This window comes from Capricornis sumatraensis, chromosome 4 (assembly GCF_032405125.1).
Source record: "Capricornis sumatraensis isolate serow.1 chromosome 4, serow.2, whole genome shotgun sequence".
In the NCBI taxonomy this organism is placed as follows: Eukaryota; Metazoa; Chordata; class Mammalia; order Artiodactyla; family Bovidae; genus Capricornis; species Capricornis sumatraensis.
The window spans coordinates 54027907-54041360 of NC_091072.1; the positions used below are offsets into that span (position 1 = coordinate 54027907).

The 13454-nt window shown below is 35.4% G+C and overlaps 1 protein-coding gene across 1 annotated transcript in view; it reads right to left on the bottom strand.

Annotated features, from left to right (window-relative positions):
• Window positions 1-2089: 2089 nt before the first annotated feature.
• The window catches only part of PAWR (pro-apoptotic WT1 regulator), a 114783-nt gene continuing 103418 nt past the window's right edge, over window positions 2090-13454 (bottom strand). The window contains exons 4-6 of the mRNA XM_068970450.1: window positions 11784-11931; window positions 9126-9230; window positions 2090-6804 (exon numbers count right to left, since the gene is read on the bottom strand). Of these exons, the coding sequence (XP_068826551.1) occupies window positions 6718-6804; window positions 9126-9230; window positions 11784-11931 (340 nt within the window). The 3' untranslated portion in view covers window positions 2090-6717. The remainder of the gene's footprint in view (window positions 6805-9125; window positions 9231-11783; window positions 11932-13454) is intronic.

Sequence of the window (13454 nt, forward strand, 5' to 3'; positions counted from 1 at the left end):
CCATTTCCTTTTCCAGGGGATCTTCCTGACCTAGGGATCGAACCCCAGACTCCTGAAATGGCAGGCAGATTCTTTACCACTGAGCCACTCAGGATGCCCTATACGAAATTAGGGTTAAAGTTATGTTCAAATTGTTAACTGAGTTACCCTGCTTAACAGAACTGAAGATATATTGCTCTCAAAAGAGTTACAAGAGGTACTCTTAGGCGTCTATTGATCATTAATTAGCATTCTGAAATGTCCATTCATCCAATTACAATTTTCACTGATTAACTGATTTACTTCAAATAATAAATACGGTTAATGTGAAAATTACTGGCATAATTTTACTTCAAGTTAGTGATGTTTACTGTCCTGAACTATTCATACATGAAACTTTCAATCTACTACAAAAGTCTATAATTTTCCCCATTTTCTGAACACTGTATAAGATGAAAGTATTTTTACCCAAAGTGATTTGTAGGTTCTTCAAATGAACTTTCCTATGCCTCCGACCGGTATCTTTGTTTATACTTCTGCACTACAAGAATAATAAAAGGAATCAGATAGCTTTCTACTATTTTTCTTAAAAATTTGCTTCCATAAAGCTAAAATGTCCACTGATGACATCATTTACCTTCGCTTAATAACAGAAATATCAATAGTTTACATTTTAAAGAAACACAAATATTTCCCTGGATAAAAGCTCAAATACTGTTAATTTTATGTCCCATAGTATATCTAAACATGTACAGCAGCTAATCATACATGGATTGACTATAATTTATACTGAGTGGTTTTGCATACTTCAACACAGAATACAGTTAACATGAAAATTACTGGCATAATTTTCTTTAGTGATTTAAATCTACCTTTCCTAACTGGGTCATATTCATTTTTTTTTCATATCACTCAACTAACTGACACCAAGTAGCTTTCTCCTTTATTAAAAGCATCTTTATTCAGTCACAGTAGTTTTTTGAAAGTGACAGCTGAATTGTGCGTTTGGTCCAGAATTAAGAGATAAATTTTGCTTTCTTTTTAGCCTTATATGGTTAGACATCCAAAAAAGGGGGAGGGAGATTGTAAAGGGTATTATAACTAGTTCTGTTTCTTTAACAATAAAGGTCTAATATTACATAGTTCTTTCCAAGAAGCTGACCAGGAACAAAATGTAACCTCTTGTAGAAGTGGGAAGAGAAAACTAGAGGCATGAGATTAAAAAATTACGTAGGTAGTTTAAAGCTACTCATAGAATTGTATGCACCCACTGAGTGAATCTAGGAGAGGAAAAAAAAAAAAAAGGAGGATGGGGTGGATTTGATGAAGTCTAAGATAAAGGGCTCCAGTTCCAGTGCAGACTAGGAGACTTTGCAAAACATTTTTGATAAACTTGCTAATGGAGTACATTCTTACATAAGGACTTGAGACACTGTCTAAACAGCCGGACTGAAAGATGCCTGTTCACTTGTTAGACATGTATGACATTACTGAGAAGATTAATCTACAGTTCTAGAAGTAAAGAAGACCGATTAGCCTGTGCAGGTGTATGAAGAATGACACATTAGGCAAAAGGTTCTGTAAACCATTTACGAAAAAAAAAAGACTGGATTTTTACATTCCCAGACCTCTACTTATCTTTTCTAACTGTAAGGACCTGAAATTCTTTGACCACCATCTGACTTAGTGGATGATAGATCCAAGTTTGGATTAAGAAATTATTTGTGTAGTTTCAAAACACAAAGACAATTATGTGTACACGTCTTCACTATTTCAAAAAGCCTCACCACAAATGTATTCAGATTTATTAATACTATATTTTCATCTGTTAATACACAATTCCTTTTACAATAATATTCTAAAGATTTTAAAGTATTGCATATTGTTTCAGTAAGAGGCACAAAAGCTAATTAGAACAATTAGCACTGTCCTTTAACTTTGAAAATAAAACTCAAGGTCAGGGTTTTACTGATGGTAGAGGAAGGAAGAAAAAATTAACCAGTGTTAAAAATTAGATGAAAATTTACTTTTTTATTGAATATTTGTTATTTTACATGCAAAGCATATTAGAAGTGAATCTTTATCATGTTCACTACCCCAGTAAAAACCTATGCAATGAGAATTATGACAGTTGTATACACAATACTAAAGTAATCAATAAATTATCAGATGTTTCTCTACAAATAATTGGATTATCTGAATTAGCTGATTTTTCAACAAAACAGTAAATTTTAGCTTTCATATGGTCTTTACTAGTAACAGCAGACATCTTAGACTTAAATTTAGAAGAAAAGCATAACATTGAACACCCTGAATAGCATGGTCAAAACTTTCAAGAAACAAGTTTACCAAATTAAAAAAAAAAAGTAATATACATCTATCAGGTATGCAGAAGGGGAAACAAAATAAGCATGTAATAAATGTCCATCAAGTGATCATCACTAATATTCTATTATTACCAAAGTGACTGCCAATATGTGAAATGTTTTTTAGACTTAAATACCTAAAAACAAATCAGTAATCAATAATGTATACAGAAAAACTAACTCAAAATCACATTTGAGTAGCATCAACAGTTGGGTGTATCTGACATACATTGAATTCTTTTTACTTCATTACTGCTCCAAATGCTTTAAAATGTTCTTTTCATAATATATAATTATCTGAAAGAAACATGGAAAGATACTTCCCAATATGTTCAGGTCTTTCCACCATTCAGTAAATGCTGCAGCAAATTAAACAGTACCTATTATCCGGAGCTAAAATACAATGGCTGGATAATTAATACAAAAGGAATACTTTTGAATGAACTATTAAGATTAGACCAGCTAATGCTACTTACATACCATTACAGATTATACACTGCTAGATATAAGTGCTGGTCCATGTCCATTTTTTGGAAACTTCTGTAATATCTAGAATTGTATACCCAGCTGACTAATATATACTTGCTAAAAGAGTAAGTGTGAAAATGTAACATACCCCCCTAACCATACCTTTTTCACATACTCACAACATAATTATTTGGGGGTGGGGCTGGGGATATGACTTTAATATGCTTTAACATGTTAAAAAACAATGTGGAGTCAGGTTTTCTTGGGCAATGATTCAAGCCTACACTGAGAATTAAATGACCAACTTCTATCCATCAATGAGAAAACCAACAGCATGGGGGGAAGTGCCTCTGTTGATGGATCTGATGAGCAAAATATCTGCTGTCTAACTAGTACTATGTCTTCAGTTCATTGAAACAAAAGAAAAGTGTTACTAGTTCTCAGATAAGTAATACTAGTTACAATCCTAATCAATGGGAAGTCCTTTGTTTATGCCAGGGCATTTCCAGTGCAAAAGAAAGTTTATTGTTACATATTAGGAATGGTTTAGATATAATAACATTTACCACTGACTTTAGCATGTTATCTTAAACTTCTAATTCCCAAATGCTAGTTCCTCCTCACTTAATAAATTCTCCTCAGTGAAAAGCTGGTATGTTTGTTTTTTTGTGTTGCAAGATGAAAACATATGCCTGAATCTTATAACAGGTTATCAACAACATTATGAGTAGTTATTAAATAAGTGCCAATACTGCATGAACTTACTAGGTACTGAGTCAAGATCAAATTACAAAGATGACTATCACTATACATAGCAATATTGTCTAGGACATCCAACTGATCATCGAACCCAAGGTCCCTCCTATTGTGTCTTTCAGTGTCGAACATAAGGACATTCTACTACATTGACTTGCATTGCTTTCCACAAAGTATCAGTGGACTTTAAAACTTGCATCTTAGTTTCTAATTATAAAAATCCAGATTAATCCAGAAAATATAAACCACATGTAACTGAGGTAGGATTTTCACCTTTAGGAATACACTGCTTTCTACTGGAATTAAAAAGTTATTTTAAAAGATACACTGCTTCAGGTATCTACTGATGCTTATAAACTACTTGAGCAAGTATGACAAGCTAAACTACTTGAGCAGATTTGACAAGCTATTTACATCTAGTAAATTTCCTTAGAAATATACAGCGGAAAGCCTTCCTCTTCCTCTCTAAAGATAACTGTAGTGCAACAAAATCAGTAACAATTTTAGAAAGATAAAACAGATAACTTCAGTAATTTGCAAGATAATATATGCCAGAAATCAAGGAAGCAAGTCATGTTTATCCTAAAGATAATAAACTTATTGTTTGGAAAATAATATCATAAACACATAAACTCTGGATATGCTTTATTATGCCACAAATTTCCAGGAAATATAAGAAATATTTCTGAATTGGACTAATAATTTCACAAATACTAACACTTTATTGACAAAAGTCAAGTATTTTAAGATAGTGTACATTTAAGTAACCTTTTAAAAATCTCAATGCTTTTTATAAAATTTAAAGGGAATCTGTAGCAGATCTTACTTTGCTTTTCAACATTCAGTGTCAAACCTACATGTGATATAAATGTACATTTTAAGGATGGAAGGGAAGACAGCACATGAACTGCTTTGCCAAAGTTGTCACACTCCTTTCTGCATCTGTACTACGTACCACTATGTAAAAGTTGATTATTGGAAACGTTCCTGGTAAACTGAAATAAAGGGAAAATTTTTAAATGGCTTGGTCTTTAAAAGCATTAATATCTGGTATAAATTTAAAGAGGGAAATGAGATATTTCTCTACTTCCCAAAGGATTAAACAGAAAATTTAAAATACTTCTCTTATTTGGAGAATGAGTACACTAATATATTTTAAGGCTGGATACTGACACCATTTTCACAATATCCAAACCACGGATGGGAAACAAGGCAATACTGATATTTCTGCCATACATCCAAGGGTAAAGAAAGGCAGATGAGGACTTCACAGCCAAAGCCAGTGACTGAGCCTGGCACGCCACTCTGACAAGCGGGCAGCAAACCACTACTCCCATGCTGGGAATATTCTCCCAAAGGAGGCCCTTATGCAGTAATTCTACAACTATATCAAGTTTGGTAATCTATCATTGAACTTTTTGGTAAATATATATATATGGACATATGAGAAGTTTTCGAGAGACAAAGTTAATTATTAAATAAACTAAAGGGTGAAATAATGCTGATAGCTAAAATTATGTTAATTTCAGTGATTCCAATGGAAGTTATGGGAGGAAAGAGGCACGAGGAGCTGTTTCCAAATCGAAATTATGATCCGAATCACCACATGTTCAGCTTATTCTATCCAAGGTCTCAACCTAAACCTAGCTAGAAGTGGTAACCCAGGAACTCCTTTTAAGCAATCCAGGTGACTCTGATGATTACTCAAGATTGAACTTCTGAAGTGGGGGAATGTGGCAGGCGAGAGGGTGCAATCTAGGCTACTGAACAGAGTGTCAGAATTCAACATCTGATATTCACCATTTACTCTGCAATTACCCTCCCTATTTTCTAACAGTGAATCATGAAGTGACATAGCAAGTGAAGAGTCGGTAGGTACCCAAAATGGATTTTACTATGTTCAAGCTATTTACATACATTAACTGGTGTACTATTAGAGATTCAACATCAGACAGACCATTCTTAATGTATCTTAAAGGAGACAATTTCTTTACTCAACATGAAAACGTAACATAAAACAAGTCTAAATACTATTATTATTTGATCAAAGAGAAAATTTTCGTAATTCTTCAAAATAATTCTGTTTTTAAAAATCCAAAGTTAAGAGGAAAAGTCCTTAAATTTGAGGTAGGGGAATAATTTTCTCATATGAGAACAACTGTGTCACAGTGTTATCTGCCAAGTCAGAAATTAAGCAAAATATTTCAGTACTATTTCTGTTTATGCAATGCTTTGTTACTGTAAATATAAATGTTTTAAATGTGGATAAATATTTTGGTTTGATTCTAATACATGTAGTTAAGAATATGAATTGTTTTTCTTATACAGTCACTGAAATTATATATACTCTTTAGGCTTGATGAATAAACAACCTTTAAAATACTCCATGTTCACTTATAAACCTTGGAATAATTATAAAAAAAGGAGTACCTACATAAGAAATTATACATTAAAATTACAACTGTTTTTCCAAAGTCAAAGTGATTTTAAATTTTTTTCAATATCTGAATACAAAATAGTACATTTTAATTTACTATATAGCACAATTCAAGTATTCTCTTAAATTTTATATTTAGCCAACTAGTACATGATATTAAGTGACTTTTTTAACTTTCCTTTTTAAAGATGACTGTTATAAAAACTGTGACTCTATGTTCTTCTAAATTGCTTAGAATAAGCTGAAAGGAAAAATGACAGTAGACACAGACCTTTATGAAATATCATCAACATATGAAAAGTTGCACATATCAGTAATAAGGCCTTTGCAGGTAACTCCCCCAAAGTATCTAAATTCATGTAAACAAACACTAAGTATATTCTTTGAGGGAGAAAACATACTACCATACATGCAATATATTCAGATGGTTGTGACTTTAAACCATATATTATTTGAATAACACACAAAACCAAAAGAGGCCTAACCTACCAGTTTAGTAACTAAAAGATATTACTTATTCATGGAGTAAAAGGTTGATACTTTTGGAAACTGATAATGAAAAAGAAATATTTTGAAAAGTAACACCCACTGTTTTCTAGAAATAAATATACATAGTTAGTTTAATGCATTACAGCATAGGAATATTGTCCTAGCATTAACCATAACATTCAGTAGTTTTAAAATATTTCTCCACACTGAGCCTTGAATCTTCTACCTTGTTAGCTGCCCAACAACCTTCAAAAGAGTTTTATTCTCCTGCTTTAGTTGTTCATTTTCATCTTCTATGTCATCTAGGTCCTTTAGGAAACAAAAAGGAAAATAATATATAAGTTTTTTACATGTTTTAAAATATTCTGTAGGTGATTTTAAAAAAACACTTCAAAATGCACATTCAAAGATAATTCATATAAACAATTACTTTGGAAACACGGGCTCATTCTGAAAACAGTTTCAGAAGGAATGCGCGCCCCAGGTGAAGGCAGCACGCGCTCCAGACTCCTCACTGGCACCAGGATGATGCAGACCAGCTCCTGTCAGATCTTTCAGCTTTTAGAGAGAAGTCAGACAGCAGCACTGTTTGTTGTGAACCTTCCAATTTTTAATAATCAATGACAAGTTTTTAGTTAAAAATAAATCCCTCCTTCCCCAAATGAAAGGGCAAAATACATATGCCCGTCAGTAAGAGGTCTGGGGCCTCGAACTGCAAACACTGTGTCACATTAGGCATTACGAAGGACCCAAGGACAAGTTCTGTATAGACTTCCACCACCTTGGGTGATCTTAACAAGTGTTCATGTTGGGGAGTGAGACTCTGGGGAGGTGACATAACTGAGGCATACAGAAAAGGAGATCTGGGGCTTACCGAGTTGATCTGGTTCAAATTACATTAGGGTTTCTCTATGATAATTCGTTTAAGAGAAAGGTTTTTAAGTTTACAAAAATGCAAAAGCCACTACATAATTACCCTCCAGCTTTAAAGTTATCAGACTCCAGGTCTCTGTTGCCTATATTAATCCTACTGCCATAAATATAATCACTCGAAAAATACAAAGACAATCCACTGTAATTTTTAGTTTGAAGAAACACGATTTCAAGGCAGACTATTTACTGATGGTTAGAAAAGCAGACATTTATAGATTTACCCTTGCAATTCAAAATACTAAATTTGGAGAGATAAATCTGAATTCTAAGCACACTATTGGACAGCAGCATTCTGATACATTTAGTATACTGTCTTCGAATTGAGTTCTAAAAGTACAAACAGAATTTGTATTTACTCACAAACTAAATAAATGATATCAGGAAAGTAATTTGTTGGGGGAAAAAAAAACAATAATAAAGATATGAGATTCCTAAAAGTGAGACCTATCTAAGATTTATCATTAAATGATAAAATAATACATTCATATATCATTATTTCACTTTTCACTTTCATGCATTGGAGAAGGAAATGGCAACCCACTCCAGTATTCTTGCCTGGAGAATCCCAGGGATGGGGGAGCCTGGTGGGCTGCTGTCTATAGGGTCGCACAGAGTCGGACACGACTGAAGCGACTTAGCAGCAGCATTAGGTTATAAACTCTGTAAAGGCAGGTGTCTTACGCTTTTTAATAAACACAGTGCCTAAGACAGTGCCAGTACATCACAGACATCAAACATATTTGCAGATTTTATTAAATCACATTCTATAGCCAACAGAGGAATGCCCATGTTCTGAACCAAGATGAAAGGCAGTCAACAAGAATGAAAGAGCTTACTTAAAATTAACACTATTGAATACCTGAAGGTCACTTACTGGCTCAGCATATAACTATGCAATTCCTACACACGGCCTTGAGCAAGGTAAACTCTGAGCTTCAGAGTCCTCCTGTACACCCCACAGTTAATGCCACGGAGCTGTATTAGAATGAGCTGCACATAATGCAGCTTTCTATTTTCTCTGCTTTCAGAATCAGAGTTAAGACTGGATTAAGAATTTGTTCCTTTTTCCCCTGAAACAAATTTCTTTTCTCCACCTTATGTAAAGCCTTCAAAAAAGGAAAACTATGAAATCGCTTCTCATAACCATTACCTAAATATGGCCTAGCATTAATACCTACTTCTTAAGCAGGAAGTAAATACTGGGGCTGAAAGGGAAAAAGTGTTATGACTAGTAGTAATAGAGAACTTGGAGTAAGGCTAAACCTCAAACTGGGGATAAATACGTATAATTGGAGTGGGCAAAAGTGGTCAAAATACCACAAAAACAGACTCGTGGAGTTTCTGATGGCAACAAAGAGCAATTTCAGTTCTTCTTCGAGGCAACTCTGTGCTAGGACTGCTGTACGTGTTATGTGTGGCGCTGACCAAGCTGTCTCTTACCTCCAGACTCCAGCATAACACAAAACAAATCCATTCACTGGTCCATCCCCAGAAGAGTAACAGAAACACAACCGATAACTGGCCGGAGGAGATCAGTTTGTGGAATGAACCGACAGTCCTGACTACCACAGATTACCATGACATTAACAAAGGAAGGAACTATTCACTTCACATTATTAAACTCTTCACATTTATGCATTTTCATCCAACTGACAGGAAAAAACAAAAGCATTAAAGTGAACTATGTGAATACTCACTCTGTTTAACAAATCAATTTCTTCTCTGAGTTTTCCAATCATTTCTTCTTTCTCTTGCATTAGTCTCACGAGTCTTAGGTTTTCTTGCCTTTCCCTTACCACCTCCTGGTACATAGAATTACAAAGTGTTAACTGAGAAGTAACAAGTGTTTCTAATCTTAATAGCGTACATCCACTAAATCTGGTGAAGTACCTTAGACATATGAAGGTTTCCAGTGACTTTCTTAAGTCACTTGGGGAGGGAAGGAGGAACCCATCCCACAGAAAAGAACCAGGGAATGAGAGGAATACAGGAGCTGTCAAATATACTTCAGATTAAATCAATGTTTACCCAAGTTTTTAACAAATACCAATACTCAAAGGGGCTTCCCTGGTGGCTCAGATGGTAAAGAATCTGCCTACAATGCAAGGACCTGGGTTGGGAAGATCCCCTGTCTAAGGGCATGGCAACCCACTCCAGTCTTCTTGCCTGGAGAATCCCCATGGACAGATGAGCCTGGAGGGCTACAGTCCACAGGGCTGCAAAGAGTTGGACATGGCTGAGCAACTAAGCACAATGACTTTAGCTTTTTAGTTGGTCACCACCATTAATAATAAAATCTCTTAATATTAAATGACTAATACCCTGCTGAAGGAAACTCAAAACTTTTGTTCAAAATACAAAGTTTAAGAAAAGGAGATTGTTCTGTGGAAAACAGAAAAATAGTGATCCTCCATTTACTTTTGGCTCTGCCAGTTAATTGACAAATGGGTAAAATGAAGGAGCTGAAAATCATTATTAGCTTTTAAACCTTTTTCCCCCTTAAAGAATGGAGTGACTTCCCCAGCCATCCAATAGTTAAGACTCTACACTTGTAACTGCAGGGAGTGTGGGTCTGACCCCTGGTTGGGGAAATTGAGATCCACCAAGCCATGCAGTACTACCCCAAACAAACAGAAACAGTGCAACACCTTTTTCAGAGAAATCTTATTTAGAATCCAGGACGTTAGGCTGGGTCAGCCATCTCAGAAGCAAAAGTGAAGCCGAACTGAAAAAGTCTCAGCCAGAATTTGGCTTCTTTCTTATGACCTCAGAGGAAAGCAGGCAGGCAGTCTCCTTAATCAGCTGCTGCCAACAACTCAGTCCAAACTTCTGTGAACTTTAAAAGCCTTTTTTGATGAACCCCCTTGAAAACTATTAAGACTTCCCAGATGGCTTGGAGGTAAAGAATCTGCCTGCAATGCAGGAGACACAGGGTCAATCCCTGGGTCAGGAAGATTCCCTGGAGGAGAAAATGGCAACCCACTGCAGTATTCTTGCCTAACAAACCCAAGGACGGAGGAGCAGTTCAAAGGGTTACAAAGAGTCAGACACAACTGGGCGTGCACAGACTTGAAAACTATTATACTGTACATCCCTTAAAGTTTTTCAATTTAAACTCACAGAAACTAGTGTTAAAGTTCAAATGTGAACTAAAAATAATCATAATGTTATAAAAAAGAATAAAATTCAATCTCTACTTAAAACAACTTTTATCTTACAAGGAATAATTTCAATTCAACAAGACATGCTTTCAACAATCAGAAAGTAATTCAGCATCATTATTAATTTTAGGGATTGAATGTCTACAGAACAAACTTGAGAACCCATGGTTAATAAATTAATGCCAATATTCATTTGACATGTTCTCAAGTGTTAGTCGCTCAGTCGTGTCCGACTCTTGATGACTCCATGGACTGTGGCCCGTCAGGCTCCTGTCCATTGAATTCTCCAGGCAAGAATACTGGAGTGGGTAGCCATTCCCTTCTCCAGCGTGGACCTTCCTGACCCAGGGATGAAACCCACAGTTCCTTCATTGCAGCCCGATTCTTTACTGTCTGAGACACAAAGATACTCTTAAAGAGGTTTACTCTTAAAATTGTTGCAGACATCACAGCAGCTCTAGGCTCTAACTCAGAACGTAGAGGAAAGTCTACAAACTGAATAGATTATATAATAATAAACACACAGTAGTACACACTGCTAGCATAGACTTCTAAACATTTCAAAGGCAAAGACTGTGTTCAATGTATCAATATTACAGATAACTCTTTCCAAACATGAACCCCCCTCCCCTCCCTCCCCATAACATCTTAGTGGGTCATCCCCATGCACCAACCCCAAGCAAGCTGTATCCTGCGTCAGACATGGGACTGGCGATTCAATTCTTACATGATAGTATACATGATAGAATGCCATTCTCTAAATGCCATTCATGTTTGGGAACACATGTAAGAATTAAAAGATTTTAAAATTAAAAAAAAATAAAAATAAAGATAACTCTTGGCAGAATGAGAGGAGCCACTAAATACTAAGCAATTCAAGAACTGACTCCATTTCGAAAAGTTTTAACATCAACAGAACTGGATAGAAAAGCACTAAGAAATCAGAAAATGCTTAGCCACTACGCATCTAGGAAATATCTAATTAAGACTGATTCAAAGCTGCTGTTTGACTACACATACAAGTACCAATTAACACTAACAGTATCTCCCATCATGCCCCTCATTTTCTTCCCTTTTCTGGTACTGCCTCATCCTTACACATTTCAGTTTTTCTCTCTCAGCTGCTATGAAAGTGAAAAAGGAATCCTAATGGTATATTAATTTCATAGATCTTAAATAATTTGTAATTCATACCTTTTCAAGATCTTCAATTTTCTTTTCCAATGTGCTACTTGAGACCAAATTACCTGAAGCATTTGCATCCCTGTTATACCTGCTGAATCCACTTCTATCTGTTCGGGGAAATCTACTTGAGACATCTTCTTCAGAGGCAGTGGTTGTGCTATGGAAATTAAAAAGATACACATTTTTTTAAAGATACCTCATATTCAGCAGGAAGAGTGCCAAGAGTATTTTCTATTTACCATAAACAATTACCATTCCCCTGAGGACACATGATTATGACAGCCAAATTATTTATAATTATAGAAGTTCATCATTATTTCAATACAATAAAAATACAAAAAAATTAATTCTTTTGACTAATCTATCTACTGAGAAGCTGTTAAGTACCAGACATTGTTTTGAGCACTGAGGGTGTAACAGGAAACACAGACACAGACTCTGACTTTCACAGAACTTCCAGTGTAACAAGAACATAATCAATGACAATAAACCAAGACAACCATCAAATAAGGTTAAGTGTAAGGTACTCTGAGAACTATGACAGGGGACCTAACATAGACTAGTAGAAATGTACAAAGTAGTGAAGAACTACTTTCTTTCTCCTTTTATTTTTAAATTCCATTACATCCTGGGCCAATATCTTAGTAAGAAATGAATTGGAAAGATAAAAGTGAAAAACATCATAAAAAATATAAGCCTAAATGTTGCATTAGATTCAGACCTGTAAAATTATATTTCATTAATAGGATAAAGAAGAAAAAGAATTACATGAAAATGAGTCATCATCATTGGAAGTATGCATATAGCCAATTATTATTAAAAAACAGCTGTCAAACTGGCAACTTTTGTCATTTTGTAATTCTTAATTATTTAACCAAAAGTTATCATGAAATAGCAATTCTTCATATTAAACAGCAATTCACACTCTGAACTAACAGCATGTAAATCTTTAATATAGTAAGCTTGCCTTTTTTTTTGTATTAGTTATCTATTAGTGCATAAAAAATTATGCCAAAATTTAGTGGCTTAAAACAACAAAATTATTTGACAGCTTCTGCTGGTCAGAAATCTGGAAGCAGATTAGCTGGGTGTTTATATTTCAGGGTCTCGTATGAGGTTTTAGTCAAGACGTTGGTCAGGACCACAGTCATCTGAAGGCTTGCCTGGACTGGAGGAGAATTTCGCTGTAAGCTCATTCACAGGACTGATGGCAAAACGCCTCAGTTTCAAACCGGCGACTGGTCAAAAGCCTCAGTTACTCAGTATGTGGCTTCTCTACTGGATGTTCACCACAAGACAGCTGCTTCCAGAGACAGAGTGGCACAGCCACCAAGACAGGCACTGCAGTCTCTAGGACCTAACCTCACAAGTGACACACTACCATATCAACCCTGCGCTGGATGTGGGAAAGGATTACATCAGGTGAAAACACTAGGAGGCAGAGCTTCCTGACGGCTCTCTCGGAGACTGGAATCATTCTTGCTAATCAACCTATTAGGAGGCAGAGCTTCCTGGCGGCTCTCTCGGAGACTGGAATCATTCTTGCTAATCAACCTACTCTAGGTTGGACTGATGACAATGCTGATCACAAGGGGTAAAGTATATATAAACTACCTCTATGATTTAGTAGCGTTCACAACAGAAAAATTAGTTTCATCGATTATACTGACCAGAGGAGAA